The following is a 19,846-nucleotide window of genomic DNA, read 5'->3' as shown; positions in this document are numbered from 1 at the left end:
TGAACATATGACAGGAGTCTACTGAGCGCATTTGAAAGACTCTAACTAGCAGTGTTTTCAAAGCAAAGACTCATGACCAAACCTTTGGCAGAGTACAGGGAATCATAAGAAAGAAGGGGAGTTAGTCTGATGAAGAAAGGATAGGAGCTCCACAAGGACCAAATATATCTGGGCACAGGGTCTTTTCTGAGACTGACATGCAACCAAGGACCATGTATGAATGTAACCTAGAACCTCTGCTCAGATGTAGCCTGTGGTAGCTCAGTAAACAATTGGCTTCCCATAGTGAGGGAAACAAGGAGTATTTCTAACAGAAACTCAATGACTGGCTCTTTGCCCTCCCCACCCCCCAAGGGAGGAGCAGTCCTGTTAGGCCACAGAGGAGAGCTTTGTAGCCAGTCCTGAAGATACCTGATAAAACAGGATCAGATGAATGGGGAGGAGGTCCCCCCTATCAGTGGACTTGGCAAGGGGCTCGGTGGAGATGAGGGAGGGAAGGAGGGACTGGGAGGGAATGAGGGATCGGGACACGGCTGGGATACAGAGTTAATAAAATGTAACTTATAAGAAAAAATAAAATTAAAAAAAAAACCAGCTAAATGGCTACTTATAAATACAAAAAGAAAGAGCAGAAGACGATGAGTAAGAAAAAAGAGGAAGGGAGAAAAGAAAGAAAAAGATCCTAGGTTCCTTATTTCTTATCTAATATGGAAATCTATCAACTAAATAAATTTATTTAAATGTAAATAAAGAATCCCAGAAATGGATAATGAAATATGAATGTCATGCTTGGCCCATGTTGCTAAACAGAAACCATTTTCATACTACAAACCATGGAGGAAGAATCAACACAGAGTTTAGACAGTTCCTACATTTATGAGTCAAAAAGAATTTGCATCAACCAAAGACCATGCATACCTAGATCCCTTGTTCAGATGTAGCCCATAGACAACTCAGTCTCCATGTGGGTCACCTACTAAAGGGAGAAGAGACAGTCTCTGACATGAAGGTGGATGCCTGCTCTTTGATCACTTCTCCCATGGTGGGCAGATCTAACCATCCCACAGAGGAAGAGCATCCAGATAGTCTTGATGGGACCTGATAGGTTACGGTCAGAAAGAGGGGAGGTGGACCTCCCTTATCAGTGGACTAGGAAAGAATGATAGGGGAAGAAGAGGGAGAGTGGGACCAATAAGACATGACAGAGGGGGTTACAACTGGAATACAAAGTGAATAAATTGTAAATAATAATAATAATAATAATAATAATAATAATAAAGAAAAAAGAATTTAGGGGTCAGAGAAAAAGGAGTATATAGAGCCAACAAGATAGTATAATAATGAGACAGGCAAGGACATAGAATAGCATTCTGAACTCTTTGTTTTTGTTATGCACATACACAGATATACGCACAGACACAGAGATACACAAAACGCAGATGTGCATGCATATCTCTTCTAATAAAACACTTGTCAGCATGTCACTTTCATCTTCACATATCATAATGCACACATAATTCTCTGGACTATCTATGCACCTAACAATCTATAACTTCACTAAATTGGACTATACATGGCCCTCTCTAAACAATGGAATATCATTCTATATCTTAGTGACTATCAGAACTAGAACAGTTTGTAGTCAAATATATTTCTATTTTTTTCCAATTTTTTTTCAGGATCTCACCTGAAATAATTTTTGTGTACCTGGACAGTAAAGCAAAACTTTCAGGTAAACTTTCTGGGAAAATCTGCTATTTGCTAACCTATGACTGAATACAGTTGAATGTGTATAGAGCAGGACTGAGAGAGGTAAAATCAATAAGATATGATCAGATTCTAGAAATATTCTCACTAGTCAACACAGTTTGGTAGTGGATTTGCTATGCAGTTTGAGAACAAAAGACAAACTGAGGATGAGGGGTTCTCCAGTTGCTATAAAGGAAGAATGGAATTAGCACTTTCTGAAATTGGAAAAAAATGCACAAGAAGCACATTTGAGTACCCAACCAAAGTGAATATAAGTATGGGGAAATCAGACATTCCTACTACACATCAAATTGGCAATGGAAAGTAAACAACAAAATTCACTATGCTACAGTATATATCAATGCACAACTTACATATAAGCACTGTAATATACATTAATGCATACATCTATATAAAACCTGTGGTATATATCAATGTATATTTCTATGAATAAGCAGTGTTGTATTTTCTGATGCACACACTTATACATAAGCAAGTGTAAATATTATACGTATATAATATATAAATGCATATATTGAAGAAGGGTATGCTATGACTTAAATACAGTGTATTCCCCACAAGGTTTATGTTTGTTGAGAGCTTCAACCTCAGTGTGGTGGTGTAGATCTGGTGTAATCTTTGGGACTGGAGCTTAGTCCCAAATATGACTAATATTATATGACTATAATATGGTCATTGGAAAGCCTGTCTTTGGAAGGGATTAATGCAGTTTTGTAGGAACTCCATTTGATTCTTATGAGAATGAGTTGCATTGCATTTTAAATAAAGTAAAAATGAACTTTATTATTAAATATCTCCAGCTTTCTGTCATACTGTTTGATCTCCTCTATATACATTACCACCACAGTGAGCCTGGCTATTCTGAAGCCCTTACCACAACCATGCAGAATTGAGTTGATTTGTAAGAGATTATGGAAAGAAAGTAAGACACATAGGCAACATAAAAATGAGACCAAGATATAGAATACAGAAATGGGAAATCATGGGCTGGAGAAATGGCTCAACCATTAATGGTTAAGCTTACAACCAAAAATTTAACAAATAAGACATCCTGCTGAAATAAATAAAAGGATTATATCCCTAAACTCAACACATGCCACTCTAGAGACTGCAGATGATGAGACTGTGATCTGTGGTTGAAGGTAAGTAGAAGCCTATTTCAACTTTATAATTAACCTCAACATTCTATCCTTTATCATAAAAAGTGTAAGGACGCATTAGAAGGAAATAAATAAGTGTTGCATTGTTATTTTTCTGTTTTACACCCTCTCTTCTTCAATAATGCAAAAAAAAACAAATTTAAAATTAAAGCAAAACTGAAGAAAGGAGTTATGTGTAGACAGCATCACAAAAACTCAGAAAACAATGGGAACTGAACCAATACAGTAAAGTAATAGATAGGATAAAGTAATAGAGAGGATGGAAGGATGGTTGAAGCAGTATTAATATTTCATGGCTGATGATATTAGGAGGAAGGCATATCAGTGAGATTTTTGAATGGTTGCTGAGTTGGGTGACTACATATGTAGTTGCATATTCACTACAGTAGATGGACGGTACAAGAGAAAGAGGAAGCTGGAGATACAAATCTACATGGAACTGTGTACTGTTTACATAAACAATTCAGGAAGATGCTTGGATCTGAAGTAAACTTATTTGTTGCTAGTACTGTCACCGTACATTAAGTCTTCAGGTTCTGCAACAATACAAATCTGAGTTTGCATCCTGAATCTCCCCCTTATGATGTGATCTTGAGCAAGCTATAATAATTTCTGAGTTTCAATTTGCTCATGTGTAAATTGAAGATTTCAACAGTAATGACTTCACAATTGTATTGTGATGGTTAAATAAGGCAGTCCATTTAAAGAGCAAAGAACAGTGCACATATATGCATTATCTAAAAGTCAGCAATTCAGTGTGTGCCTCTGTACCACTATCTTTGAAAATTTACACTATGCAAGGTTTGACCCAAAAGTTAAGTAAAACACACATATGAAGCCATGAAGAATAATAAATAAAAATTTTAAGATATTCTAATTCTTTAAAATTAGTATCTCTAAACTTAAGTCACTAAACAAGTAGAAGAGTTTAGAATAATCCAACTGAAGAAATTAAAATGTAAACAGTAACAAAAATTAACCACAACCAATTGTACATACATAATTACTGGTGGTAATATCAATACTGTAAATATTTGTGAATAAATAAAGATAAACTGCAAGTATAAGCAAAAAGATTCAGAATCTGTAGGTTTGTAGAAAACTAAATTAAACTCATGCTATTGCATGTTTGATCTCTAAATTACCTACTTATGTTACATCTCTATCATATATCCAGTAAAAACACCTTTTAAGTAAAATCACTGTAAGAGTACCAATTCTCATTATAAAATACCAAATATAAGGACTATGATATGTTTATACCTCTTTTCACAATCCATAGTTTGTTTCAGCTTATTTCTCATGACAGAAGTTGAATGATTAAGAATCCTAGAAGTAAACCAACACAGTAATTACAAACTATACTGAAGAGAACATTGCCCACACATGACATATATGTCCCAAATAAACTGCATATAGGTCATGAAGATCTTTGCTAGAAAATAATATCTCAAGGCTATTTAGATTCAGATGCTCATCAACACATTATTTATGAAAGAATTAAGTTCACCAAATGTGTCTTGCATCTCGTTTTAGAAACTCTTTCTCTACATTTGGACACTATCTACTCTATGAATATCTAATACTGACTTACAAGGAATATAAAGAAATATTTTAGGTACCATTTTTAGTCATTTCCTTTTTCCCAGCAAATAAAATAACATGAGGGGTATGCAGCGGGGATACAAAGTAAATGCATTGTAATAAATAAATATATAAATAAAAATTTAAAAAGAAGCTTTCCTACAAAAGCATGTCTATAGTTGCTGTGTTTTGAAAGCCACTTTAGGGCTTACCATGGTAGACTAGTGGAGGACAAATGCTATGCAACTCTATTGTGAAAAATTAGATGGAGGCTTTGAGCTTCATTTCACAGACAGATGGCCACATACTCATTTGTACATAAGAAAAGTACAAATAAACTTATATTTCTTTTTTTTAAACTTATATTTCAAATGAAAACAAAATAATGAGTTATGTTGGTAATTCATAATCATTTTAACAAAATTCAGATAACATTTTAATTGTAAGTGCAAAATCAGTGTTACTGGTCAATCTTTTTTTTTTTTTTTAAATCACAAATTTCTTAAACCTTCGATAGGAAACAGTAGTATTAGAGTAAAAAAAAAACAAAACAAAACAAAAATAAGAATTAATCCCTATAAAAGAGAACTATTTTCCATGGCTTTATCTAATTATAAGTTTTAATGTCAGTGTCAAACATAAATTAGTAAATGTCTATCATTAAAATAAATGATTGTGCATAATAAAACATTCTTATTATACATATGAATGAAAGTTAATTTTAAAATTAGTGCTACAAAGAATGAAGTATCTACTTCTTAAAAGAATTCTTTAGCCATCAACAACCTAAAGAATATAAAAAAGAGTCTAAATGAGTTGCATATGAACAAAATGCACACTGTTACTTATGGCTTTACGATGACTACGAAGCATTCACCTAGTGCCAGGCTCACATCTTCACTAGCTTGGCTCTGAACATAGCCTCACTAAAAAGGTGCAGTGATGTGAAAAAGGTCAAGTACTAGACATAAACCACTATATTTCTGGGCCAAACAACCACAGAATTAAGCACATTAAAAAAAATATTTTTCTTATGTACATGTGCTAAAGTGTCCTTAGATAGCAAAATGTAGAATTATGGTAATGAAGTATCAAAAGGAAAATAGACTTTTAAAAGGAGATTTGTTAAAAATAAAAGTGAGAGAAATGACAGTAAGTACTACTTAGGAAGGAAAGTCAGAATTATTGTTAGGGGTAACAAGTCAACCTATTATGACCTTTACTATGATAAAAAAGGATGTCTCTCCACACTGCACTTACTAGTATGATATGTGTGTGTGAATTACTGTAATAGAAAAAAAATGGTTGAATCCAACTTATACGTAAAAAAATGTATTATGCATTTGAAATTTCACCTATGTGATATTTTGTGTTTTACCTGAGATAAAGAAGAACTAAATATCTATTTTACGTAAATGTCTGTGGTAGATTATTAAGACACTTCCCTAACACAATTCTCAGTACTTATTTAGAGCAAAATGTTAATACAGTTCAGCCGCATAAGACTGGCCCCTTAATACTTATGGCTTCCACCAACTCTAGATACCTTGATTTCCGTCCTGCTGCTCTGGTCCTCTGGAAGAGTTTGTCACTGAATGATGATTTATAATTTAAAGGCCTCCATCTATATTCACATTTCACATATATCAACCAAACCAAAAGATGGGAGAAAGGAGATGTTTTTGGAGAAGACAAGGAAGTCATTAGTAAAGGAAACAGAAAAGAAAAAAATGGCTAGGTTGTAAGGGTTAGGAGAACTATCCAAGTAGTTATAACAAAATAAAGGTTAGCACAATACCTCTTCAAACTGACATATTGATATAATCAGATTAAAAATATTACAAGGAACATGTCATAATGTGTTTTATAATCGTAAACCCAAGCAATAAACTTCTCAAAACCCAAATTTAATTTCTTTTATCATTAGTTTTACTTCCATTATTTAACCTTTAAAATTGATTTTTTTTTTAATCTAGCAATGTCACAAAGGATTCATAACCACAACCTTCCACAATAAAGTTCTCAGGACATACCTAAAAGCAAATAAAATACTTATAAAAATGTAACACATATCAAAATAGTAGAGAAGACGTTATCAGAATAAATATATAATGAGAAAGAGTTAACTGAAGCTATTGTAAAGTCCACATATACAATAATCTTTCCTTTAGGATAATGACTAAATATTAAAAAGCTAGCTAAACACTGACATAAAATTAGTATAAGACAAAACATAGAACTCATTTTCCTAATGCTAATATACATAAGTAGACCCTGATTAAAAATGTGAAGAAATGATTATATAATTTATAGAGCATCATGCTAGTGTTTTTAACCTTTGATATACAATAAAGTTCTTTCATTTTATTCTCAAGTCAATATACAAGTTACAAATACACACACAAAAATGGCCTGATAATAGCATTTTATTCTCAGATCCTTAATTTTCTTCCTAATTCTGGAAAACATTCTTTATATGAATTTAATTGTGGTGAATATTTACTTATCTCATATACATGAGGTCTTTCTTTGATTTCCAGTTACATAAAATAATTTTTAACATGAGATCTACTATGGACTCATGTTTAAGTGTGAAGTGCACAGTTAACTATAGGTAGATATTATAAGAAGACTACCTACAATCTATTCATCTCATAAAATTATTTTAAGATAATAATTTTTAATTTTTTTTTCATTTGAGTTTCTTGATTGGGGAGTGTCGGTTTCTAAACTTTGTTTAAGCTTCATTCTCCTTAGGAATATGTGCTGGATTCAAAAAAATCCTCTAATCTCAGCCACCAGGTAGTTAGAAAAGAGACACACACCCAGCTTTACAGAAACTTATTCTGCAATCATGAAAATAAGGTGCTGTATTAGAAGCAACCCATCTTCATAATCCGAAACCTTATGTGTTAGCAACATGATACTCTAGTCACTGACCACTTTCCTCACTGTTTTTAATTAATAATTTAGTCTTCTGGACTCTTTTGTTAATTTTCTAGGACAATATCATTCACCAAATAAAAACACAACCTTCCACAATCAATAAAAGATTTTAACTAACTGGTAGAAGCTAAACAATTGGCAAAACAGCTATGACAAAATCACCACCGAACTCAACATGGGCATTGATCCAATCAAGCCAAGTTTGCAAGAATAAACATGGCTTCTTTAGCCTAGACCTAAAATTCTGTTTATTTTCAAATTATGATAAAAACAAAAGAACTGCTCAGTATGTAGTGGAAGTAGGAGTCCTGGGGAGTATTTCTAGTACTTGGGGTTAATCTTTTACTATATAAATTATTCTAAATAGGAATAGCAATAAACATAAGAGAGATAAAACTATAATAACTATAGACCAAATACACAGATTGTACATCTGCTGTGTAGAACTTTTTAAAAGTGAATTTATTTCTCTTTACCTAGCAGATGCGAGTTACATTTATCATTATGGGAAAAGATTATTAATCTTTTAAAGACTCTACAATGCTTGTTATTTTTCTCAGAGTGAAGAATTAAAAAAGTGGGTGCCTCAAAAAATGTAATGCCTTCAAAAATTAGACAAGTCAGTACTCAGGAATGCTTAATTTAAATAGTTCTTATATGATTATCTGATAATACATTAAAAAGATAATGAAGAAGAAAATCAGATAACGAAAAAAAGCTTTGTATATATTGAAGAATTAAAGTTTTTACAGAGAATATAGAAATTTCAGCTGAACTAATGACTTCCACTGATTTAAAATTTAACAATTTTCAAGATTTCAATTAAAAAATTGTATAAGTTTGTGTTTTCTGCTTTACTAAGTAGAAGACACAATGCTAACCACCATTTTGTACTAGTTGCAAAGGTATCACCAAAGTAAACAATACAATAAATGACCCCTTACCTAAACTATGAAGAATAATTAAGAAACAAGGATACATAAAAATGACTATAATAATGTGATAAAAATATAGAAAAAACTGTGTATGACAAGGATGAATCTAAAACTAAAGTCTCAAATGGAAAATAGACACTACTGTAGTCTTAAAATATTACTATTCCCTTCTCATAATGAAAAATAAATACAACTTTGCTAGAAAAAGGACACATGAACTGAACTAGAGTATTTTTTAAGTTCCAAGAGCTGGTGGTAGTACACCTCATTAAGTCAAACCACACAGGTGATCAACACATTGGCTACAAATAATCTTACTATAAAAGCATGTATAAAAAGCATGTTAGAGCACATCAATTGCTTATCCAATAACCAAATGGCCAACCCTGAAAACATATATACAAGTTATACAGAATGAGCAGGTTGTATATATGTATTTAGGTATGTGTGTGTGTATTTATTATGTATGTATATGCACGCACAACAAATAGATGGAAGATATATATTACACACACATATACACACATATACATAAAACAACAATTAAAGAAAAAAGTCCATGAATTTGAAAGAGAGTAAGTGCAAAGTTATGTGGCAGAGTTTAGAGGGAGAAAAGGGAAGGAGAAATTATGTAATCATATTATAATCACAAAGGTTAACTTTAAAGGACATATTAGAAATGAATTGTTAGGAATGATAAACATTAAACTACATGGAAACATTTACATAAAGTAGTGATGCAAGGGGGCTGGAGATTTGGCTCAGAGGTTAAGAGCACTGGCTGCTCTTCCGGAGGACCTGAGTTCAATTCCTAGTACCCACATGGTGACTTTCAACCATCTGTAATGTAATCTGATTCCATCTTCTGCTGTGCGTGAAAACAGTGTCTATATACATGAAATAAATAAATTCTTAAAAAGTGTGTGTTTTCATGATTTCCTCCTTTTTGATTGCTGAGTAGTATTCCATTGTGTAAAAATACCACAATTTCTGTATCCATTCCTCCGTTGATGGACATCTGGGTTGTTTCCAAGTTCTGGCTATTACAAATAAAGCTGCTATGAACATGGTTGAACAAATGTCCTTGTTGTGTACTTGAGCAAAATTTGCAGGCAAGTGGTGGGATCTAGAAAAGATCATTCTAAGTGAAGTATCCCAGAAGGAGAAAGACAAACTTGGTATATACTCGCTTATATAGACCTACAAGATATGATAAACATAATGAAATCTACACACCTAAAGAAGATAATCAAGAAAGTGGACACAGGCAAAGGTGATTAATCCTCATTTAGAAAGACAAATGGGATGTGCATTGAACTTATGACAGGAGTCTACCACAAAAGGCATCTGAAAGACTCTACCTAGCAGTGTTTCAAAGCAGACACTAAGACTCATAACCAAACCCTCGGCAGAGTGCAGGGAATCATATGAAAGAAGGGAAGTTAGTATGATATGGAAAGGATAGGAGCTCTACAAGGACCAAATATATCTGGGCACAGGGTCTTTTCTGAGACTGACACTCAACCAAGGACCATCTATGGATATAACCTAGAACTTCGGCTCGGATGTGGCCTGTGGTAGCTCAGTAACCAAGTAGTTTTCCAAAGTAAGGGGAACACAGACTATTTCTAACAGGATCTCAAGGGCAGGCTGTTTGACCCCCACCCCAGGGGAGGAGCAGTCTGTTAGGCCACAGAGGAGGACTTTGCAGCCAGCCCTGAAGATACCTGATAAAACAGGGTCAGATGAAAGGGGAGGAGGTCCTCCCCTATCAGTGGACTTGGAAAGGGGCAGGGAGGAGACCAGGGAGGGAGTGTGGGGTTGGGGAGGGAATGAGGGAGCGGAATACAGCTGGGACACAGAGTTAACAAAATGTAACTACAAAGAAAAATTAAAAAAAAAATGTGTGTGTTACCACTGCCTAGCAAAAGTATTTTTTTTAAAAAAAAAAAAAAGTGGTGATACAAGAAATAATGTAAACTGAGAATGAGAATTATAAATAAAGGGATGGTAAAGACTGGTAAGTGATATTTTTTTAGTATGATATTTTTAAGAGAAAATGTAGTTGCTATGCAAAAAAATAGTATTAGATGGATATTTATCATATCCACATTCTCCAGTATTTTCTCTAAAAGAAGATCATACACTTCTCACTTGATAAGTTTGCTTGTTTTGTCTTTCTGGTTTAACTATGTATTTATTTTGTGTATACATGTCTATGTTTACACACTTGCATACTTCCACATTTATGTGAAACTCAGAAGACAACCATATGGGTTCCCGGGATCAAACTCAAGTTGTCAGATTTGTCTGCAAACACCTTTGTGCACTTAATTATCTCATAAACACTGTCTGTGTTTGTTTATTTGTGGTACTGGAAATTCAACTTGGGACCCCATGCATGCTGGGCAGTAGTTCCACCACTGAGTTATACACCAGGTACTCAATTGCTAAGTCTTTTCAGGGTTGGATTTGCATTATGAGACATAGCTTTATACAGCTCAGGGTGACAATCAACTGGTCATCCTCAGGCTCATTAGATCTGGGATAACCATGTACCACCATACCCAGATGCTAAGCATTTTTTAAGTTTGCATATGTATATATGTATATGTAACTGTGTATTACATATATGTGGGTTCCTGTGAAGGTCAGAAAAGAGTGTCAGATACCCTAAAGGTGAAGTAAGAGGTGTTATCCAACAGGTGCTGGAAATAAAAAAAAAAAAATCTAGTCCTCTAAAAGACATAAAGTTCCCTTAACCCTGGAACCATAGATCAAACCATCTGACAGATTCTAACTTTTTTTATAATATTTTTAAAACAAATGAAAATTTATTTATGTATGAAACTTCTCAAGATATGGTCACCATGTTAACCATGAACATGTATTCTGAATAAATAAAAAGAAATACAGAAAAGGGGCTTTGGGCCAAGTGGGTAATGTGCCTGTTATGCAAGTATAATGACTTGTACTCAGATTTTCAGCACCCATGTAAAAGTCCAGGGATGTTTGCCATCCACCTGTAAATCTAGATCTTGTGAGAGTGGTGGACCCTGAAGACACAGTGCTCAGGACCTCTAACCAATCACTGAGCTCTTGGTTTAGCAGGAAGCTGATCTCAAAAGATAATATGGACAGGAACTGAAGAAGACACTCAATTTGAACCTCTGACCCCCATGTCTGCAAATACATATTCATATACTCCAAACACAAAAAATTTTAAATGGACTTAAGTTGATTCAATACTCATGTATACAGTGTCTTGTTGCTGGCAAAGATATGCATTTAAAGAAAGCTGAAGCAGAGAGAACAAAAATTGTTCACCCAAGAAACAGAAAATTGTGAACTTGGGATACTAAAATCCGAACACTGATTTATGGAAAAATTATACAACTCACCTCAATTCTGGGGAAACTTCACATCCAAAATAATTGAGAATCTGATACAAAAGATCTAATATATAAACTTTATGTGTATAGTAAAGAAAATAGTCAGAAAGAAAAGCTTATAATACTCCTGCAAGCTAAAATGAATACAGGAGGATAAATACTATGATTTAGCACAAAAGTTAAAATTTGAAGTACATTAACTAAGGCTGGGGTATACTTCCAGAGAAGAGATCTTTCCTAGTGTAGATCTAGCCCTGAGTTTGATCACCATCACCACAAAAATAAATAAATATACCGCCAATCTAAGCACATTGTTAGTTATGTATGCAATTTCATATTTCTCTAATGATTTCCTGCTGTGTTTTAGCCTCTTGAAAATGTATATTTAAAAGTCTCTGCTATTTACTTGAAACTTAATTTCTTCATATTGATCATCTTTTACTGATTATAAAATCTGATTTAAATCTCATTACTGGAAAGAATACCTGTTCTTCTGTTCTTGCTTCAATAACTGAGCAGCTATCTTCCTCAAATCAGTTACTTCTTTCAAATCATCATCATCTTCTCCTGGAAGTAACTGTTCTTTGTCAAGTCTGAAACAAATACAGTTATTCCAAAAGTAAAGCCAACTGCACTTTGACAACATCTAAATATCAAACCTGCTAAAAAAATATCATATGAAAGCAAAAAACCATGTCTTTATATTTATAACTAAAATATAAAGTAAAGAATGTTTAAAAAATACATCTGCATTCTCTATTCAATATAACGAAAGTTATTAAGTGATGTTAAAGTATAGACCATTTAAATTTTTTTAAAATTTATAATGGTCACAATAAGTTAACAATACACACTGCTCAGTATTGAGTACAAAAAGGACTGAAAAGCTCTATATGGCCTGTTCTAAGAACTAAAGAAAAAAAAAATCAAAATTTTTCATTTTGCCACACTATCTCTAAAAGTTTACTCATTGGGACTTTAAAATCTCCATTCAACACAAAGAAAATATGTGAAATAGGGGGGTATGTAAAATTGGTTTAAATGAGATTTTTCAAAATTTCCAGAAATTACTAAAATATATTCAAATTTCAATAAAATTTATTTCATTTGCATTCAGATTTTCAGCACCCACATAAAAATCCAGAGATGTCTATACCCTGATTGGCTAGAGTTGCTAACCATTGAGTTTTCATAGTCTAACACCCTCACCAGATCAAGGTTTACAGATTTATTTAAAATAATAAAAATATTCATATTTTCCAGAAATATTATGTTAACATTATAACTAGATCAAAAATAAAAAGTTCTTAAAATCTGATTATTTTATGTCAAAATCACTTCATTTAATATTAGCAATAATCATATATAACAATAATGACAACATCAATATTGCATTGTTATCACATCTTACAGTCACTGGTGAGTACTCAAAAGTTAGGCAAATCTCTTTATTTAATGAGGGAAGAAATTAATAGAAAAATGAAATCTAAAGAGTACAACAAAATGGTGCCACAGTTCTGGAATGTCAGCTAAATGAGAGTGTAAGGCTGGAGGTTCATAAGTTCAAGGTAGTCAAGACTACAAAAGGTTATCCTTGACAATGTAGTGAAACTGTGAAAAACAGAAAGGAAAAAGAGACCTCTGGCCATAAAGAAGGCTTTTTTATCACACTTTCTAAGGCTATGAGAACATTCTAAAAGATGAAGAGAAAAGTAAAAGCCAAAAGGTAGGCTAAAGGGCTGCAAAAATGCCACTCTTTAGACAATTATAACAATAGCAATAGTTATCTCACAAAAAATATACAGTCAGCTTCATTTGGGCTGGCACAAGACAGAGCCTATCAATAATAGGTCAAGAAAGCAGGGAATTCATGGCACGCTAACCGTCACTTCTGAACTACTGGCTATTGATAGAATATGGGAAAGACTGAACCACTGTGTTTAGTTACATATCACTGCTGAGTTACCAGGTTTCAGCCAAGAGTTGCAAACCTACAGATGACACGGACAGCCATGGTTAATCTCAATGGGCCACAAAACAAAATGAATAGACATGAATAACCTGAAAGAAAGATCTGTGGAGAGTAGAAAAAAGGTGTAGTAGTGAGATGGGGGATAAAAATGAATAGTATGTCTTGTGTACCTATGTGACATTATCTAACAACTCATTAATTTACAAAATAAGACTAAGGCTATAGTTCAGTGGTAGAGAACACTTGTCTAACAAGCTGAAGGCTCTACAGTTAATCCTCAGTGTTACAAAAAAAGAGAAAAGACTACAAGAAAAAACAACATACTTCCTCACTGGGGAGCAGAAACAACATTGCTTAGAAAATTACCAAATAAAGTTCAAGGTGTGCAGTTTACAGATTATGTGTTTAGCAGGCATGAGGTCTTGAGTTCAATCCCTAGCACTTAACAAAATCACCAACAAAGTCACTTGAAGGAAGCACAATGTGCATAGAAAACTAGGAGAACTAGGACAACACTCAGTTTAGACACAAGTAGGTATCAGCTAAGAACTTTTAAAACATAATATAAAGTCTTTAATAGGTAAATATACAGTCTCTGAATTCCACCTCCCTTATGTAGAAATATTGGGTCAATTTTGTCCATGCAGGACTTTAGCAAATATTAAATGAGATAGAAAGTCACAGTGTTGATCTTCATACATGGTTATTGTACCTATAAAGCAATCTAAAGGGATGACCCCTAATATTTTGTACAATAGAATATAAAGAAAAGATACAAATATCAGTAACTATAATGGATTATGGAAGCAAACACTTAACATTTTCCATAATCGGCAGACAAAATGGAAAGCATGTTAAATTAAGAAACAGAAACCCAAAGTTCCAGAAATTTAGAACTCTAGGTATCAGCTTCTTTATTGATAATATGATGCTACCCGGCATTTATATGAAAGCATTTTTAAAGAACTAAAATGAAGAGCTGGAGAGATAGCTCACCAGTTAAAGGCTAGGCTCATAACAAAAAATATAAGAACTCAAATGAAGACATATTTGTATAGACACAGTCCTTTTAGGAAACAAACAAACAAACAAAACAGTGGCTATGGTTATTTTACTTTAAGGGGAAAAGCAAATGTCTATTATAATTATTAATTTAATTAAAAAATTCAAAGTACTTCAAAGATAACTATCTAAATATGACATGCAAAAAAGATCTTTCAAGTGCCCTTAAGTAGGAATACATAACAAATAATCCAAATGTTCATAATATTTTATTTTGAAAATTAGAATACTTACTTTTTTTCATTCCCCAGTTCTTCATTTTTCTGAGATTTTTCAGAGCATTTTTCTTTCCCCTGAAGAAAAGGAAAATTATCATTTTAAATTATATGGTATACTTTTGTATGATCAAGGAGAAGTGGCTATTAATAATGTTTATTGTTTTTTCAGTTTTGTTTACCTTAAGGAAAGAAACAAATGATCCAATATGTGTATCTCTTTGTTCAGGGACTGCTACATCTTCTGTGCTGGGATCAATAAAATCATACACCTCTTGGTCTAGGAAAATATAAATATTATAAAATATAATAGATGTTCTAATTATTTCAGTGCTTAAGATAAAAGGTTATTTTTCAAAATATGAGATATATCTTAACTTCTTTGGGTCTGTGGATTATACTATGATTATCCTCTACTATAGGTCTAATAACCACTTATAAGTGATTATATATTAAGGGTACCTAAATGTCACTCAGAAGGAGAAATAGAATAGACAGCAAAAATGGATGAAGAGAGGGAACTGAGCAGAAGATAAAATGGGGAGGGAAACAAATGTGGGGATCATATATGGGAAGAATGGGGGGTAGAAGGTGAGAGGGCTGGGAACAAGAAGGGAAACTGGGGAAGGACATCTCTTGGTCAAGCTGGAGGCCTGCTACAGGGTAGACTCCTGGGAGGTCATGCGTATGATTCTAGCTGAGACTCCTAACAGAGGGGGACATGAAGACTGATGTGACCACCTACTAGACAGGTAGGACTAGTGGGAGGAGGGGATCAACAACCCACTGACAAAATCTGTGAACCAAAAATTAACCTGCCTACAAGAAGTATAGGGATAATGAGGGAATAAAGATAGAGGAACAGTCTAAACAACAATTGGCCTAACCTGAAACCCACCCCACAGTAAAGAGCCAGCCCCTGACACTAATAATGATACTCTGCTATGCTTTCAGATGGGATCCTAACTTGACTTTTGTATGGGAGACTCCAGCCATAAGCAGATACAGATGCTTGAACTTGCAGCCAAGCATAGGGTGGAAATCTGGTGATCCTGAAGAAATGTTGGGGGAAAGATATAAGGACCTGGAGGGGACAGGAACCTCACAAGAAGACCAACAGAGACAACTAACCCAGTCACATGGGGCTTTCAGAGACTGAGGCATAAACTAAGGACCATGCATGATCTGGACCTAGGACACCTGCACACATGTAGCAGATGGAGAGCTTGATCTTGATATGGGGTACCTAGTGAGTAGATGGGGGGGGGTTGTTTCTAACATGGACTCTATTGTCTGCTTTTGGGTCACTTCCTCCTAGCAGAGCTGCCTTGCCTAGACTTGGGGGATGAACATAAGAGCAGTCCTGCTGTTACTTGATACACTGAGAAAACTAGAGGGGAAGGGGAAGTGAGGGGAAGTGGGGAGCACTGATAGGACTGGAGGGAGGGGCACCCTTAGGATTGAAAGTAAATAAATTAATATTTTAAAATATATATTTAAAATACTGCAAATTTTCAAAGTCTATTTTAAACAGAAATATCATTTTTAATATAGGTTGTGTACATGAAATAAAACTAGCACACACCACATAAACTACCTTTCTGAGAATCAGGCTTGCTTCCTATTATATGACTGTCATTTCTGGATGTTTGCTCTCTATTGGATTCTGAGACTTGAGAATGAAGGCTGATTGTGTCATCATCTGATGGCTGAAAGGAACAAGGACACAGTATAAATAAGGCATTCGAAACACATGATGACATTTTTGTTTTCTGATTAAATAGGAATTACAAAACATCTGCTTCACATCTCCAGATTTCCAACCAAAACTCCATGTTAAGATGAATATTCTGCTTTTAAAAATCAGTAGGTACTCCTTCTTTTGAAGTCATAAAATAAAACAAAAATTATATCTGCATGCAAAAGTAAAAGCTGATGACTTCAAGTGCCTCTTTTTCAAAGCTCTAATACTGAAACAACACAGGCCAGCAAGAGAAGAGACTCACTTCTGTTGTAGACAACCGCTTCTCTCCATTATCACTTCCAATTCCAGAGTCAGGTCCATGATTTTTATTTGGATAAAAATCTTCCATACTGCAGAAAGAAGGATCCTTAAAGCAGTTAAATTTTTGTTGTTCACCAACAGCACAGGCTCTAAGAGCAACAATCAATAAATGGGACTTTATGAAACTGAAAAGCTTCTGTAAAGCAAAGGACACCATCATCAAAACAAAACGACTGCCAACAGATTGGAAAAGAATCTTCACTAACCCTTTATCTGACAGAGGACTAATATCGAGTATATATAAAGAACTAAAGAAGCTGAAAAGCAGAAAACCAAATAATCTAATTAAAAAATGGGGAACAGAGCTAAACAGAGAATTCTCGACAGAGGAATATCGAATGGCAGAGAAACACTTAAAGAAATGTTCAACCTCATTAGCCATTAGGGAAATGCAAATCAAAACGACCCTGAGATTTCACCTTACACCCATCAGAATGGCCAAGATGAAAAACTCAATGGACAACACATGCTGGAGAGGTTGTGGAGAAAGGGGAACCCTCCTCCACTGCTGGTGGGAATGTAAACTGTTACAATCACTCTGGAAATCTATTTGGTGCTTTCTAAGACAATTAGGAATAGTGTTTCCTCAAGACCCAGCTATACCACTGCTAGGTATATACCCAAATTTTGCTCAAGTACACAAAAGGGATACTTGCTCAACCATGTTTATAGCAGCTTTATTTGTAATAGCCAGAACCTGGAAACAACCCAAGTGTCCATCAATGGAGGAATGGGTACAGAAATTGTGGTATTTTTACACAATGGAATACTACTCAGCAATCAAAAAGGAGGAAATCATGAAATTTGCAGGCAAATGGTGGGATCTAGAAAAGATCATTCTGAGTGAAATATCCCAGAAGGAGAAAGACAAACACAGTATATACCCACTTATTTAGACCTATAAGATATGGCAAACATAATGAAATCTATACACCTAAAAAAGATAATCAAGAGAGCGGACATGGGGTAAGATGATCAATCCTCATTTAGAAAGACAGATGTGATGTGCATTGAACATATGACAGGAGTCTACTGAACACATCTGAAAGACTCTAACTAGCAGTGTTTTCAAAGCAGATACAAAGACTCATGACCAAACCTTCGGCAGAGTACAGGGAATCATATGAAAGAAGGGGTGTTAGTATGGTGGGGAAAGGATAGGAGCTCCACAAGGACCAAATATATCTGGGCACAGGGTCTTTTCTGAGACTGACATGCAACCAAGGACCATGTATGGATATAACCAAGAACCTCTGCTCAGATGTAGCCTGTGGTAGCTCAGTAACCATTGGTTTCCCATAGCGAGGGGAACAAGGACTATTTCTAACAGGAACTCAATGACTGGCTCTTTGACCTCCCCACCCCCCAAGGGAGGATCAGTCCTGTTAGGCCACAGAGGAGGGCTTTGCAGCCAGTCCTGAAGAGACCTGATAAAACAGGATCGGATGAATGGGGAGGAGGTCCCCCCTATGAGTGGACTTGGAAAGGGGCACGGTGGAGATGAGGGAGGGAGGGAGGGAGGGACTGGGAGGGAATGAGGGAGCGGGACACAGCTGGGATTCAGAGTTAATAAAATGTAACTGATAAGAAAAAAATAAAATTAAATAAAAAAACAAAGTGAATAAACTGTAATTAATAAAAAATTATACATATAAAAAATTTTGTTCTTAAATACACAATATATACTTGAGCAAATCTATCCCTAGATAATGCAAAATACAGTTTTGTGTCAAATACTTAAATGAGAAAGTACCAAAATTTTCTACAAAGTATTTTATTCATATCATTTAAACAATATTTTTCCTTTATGTTTTCTGTAATATAGTAGGTGATAAGAATAATTCTCTTGAGAGGTTGAAAAAAATGAAAGAAAAATAGGTTGTCTTGCCAGAAAACCTTCTTGATAATGACATTTACGTCAGTGGATTTTGCATTTTTAAAACTTTACACAATTTCCTCCTTGTTGGCTGTTAGAACATGAGTTGGTTGCATAAATAAAGTGTATAATATCAAATGTGTACAAGTGCCTCCATTTCTAAGCTCTATGAAATGGCAAAACATAATAGATGAGCAAGAGAAATGACTTACACTATAGCCAATCACTACTCTCTATTATCACTTCCAAATCCAGAGTCAAGACTAACAAATACCATCTGGCTCCAAGATGCCTGTGACCACCATGTACTTTATCTGAGGGGCACAAGGTCCGAAACTCCGAAACTGATGAGTAGAGGGGTGGCTGAAGTCAGAATATAGATATGAGGCTTCCTGGGTTAGACTGGACAACCCGGGAGCTGGAACAGTTCAGAATGAAGCACAGTCCCTGCTGAGCTGCTGCTGCAGCCACTGCCACATCCCCAAGTATGAGCCTTGCTTCTAAGTGACTCAGCAGAGGCAGTGGCAGTAGGAGCCTCCCAGCTCAGTGACTGAGACAGTGGAGGCAGCCCCAAGTACCTGAGTCCCTGCTTGGTTGATGCAGTGGTCTGCCACTGCCCCAGGCACAAGCCTCCCTGCATGGAGGACAAACAGCTGACACCACTGACAGATCTCCAACACTTTCATTTTCCCTTGTTGGCCCAAATCTGAGAGCAGAGAACCAGGGAGAATCCCTGTGCTTTCCACATATGCCTGCAAGTGAGTGAGTGCACCTTCACAGGAGTGCTTGCAGAGGCCTAGATCCAGAGTACCTCTAAGCTAGCAGCCAGATATCAGATCCCTCTTACTCACACCCTCACTGTGGGCAAC

At 34.9% G+C, this 19,846-nt stretch overlaps 1 protein-coding gene across 2 annotated transcripts in view; it reads right to left on the bottom strand.

The window, feature by feature from the left end:
* Lrch2 (leucine rich repeats and calponin homology domain containing 2) overlaps nucleotides 1–19,846 on the bottom strand; it is a 185,372-nt gene that overhangs the window by 46,594 nt on the left and 118,932 nt on the right. For both annotated transcript variants that reach the window (XM_055604968.1, XM_055604969.1), the window contains exons 7-12: nucleotides 17,043–17,130; nucleotides 16,634–16,745; nucleotides 15,219–15,316; nucleotides 15,056–15,114; nucleotides 12,273–12,380; nucleotides 4,194–4,259 (exon numbers count right to left, since the gene is read on the bottom strand). In XM_055604968.1, coding sequence (XP_055460943.1) covers nucleotides 4,194–4,259; nucleotides 12,273–12,380; nucleotides 15,056–15,114; nucleotides 15,219–15,316; nucleotides 16,634–16,745; nucleotides 17,043–17,130 — 531 coding nt within the window. The remainder of the gene's footprint in view (nucleotides 1–4,193; nucleotides 4,260–12,272; nucleotides 12,381–15,055; nucleotides 15,115–15,218; nucleotides 15,317–16,633; nucleotides 16,746–17,042; nucleotides 17,131–19,846) is intronic.

The sequence above is a fragment of the Psammomys obesus genome, unplaced genomic scaffold (genome assembly GCF_907164565.1).
Source record: "Psammomys obesus unplaced genomic scaffold, mPsaObe1.curated_primary_1811, whole genome shotgun sequence".
NCBI classification, from domain to species: Eukaryota; Metazoa; Chordata; class Mammalia; order Rodentia; family Muridae; genus Psammomys; species Psammomys obesus.
This window is presented reverse-complemented; position numbering and strand designations above follow the sequence as displayed.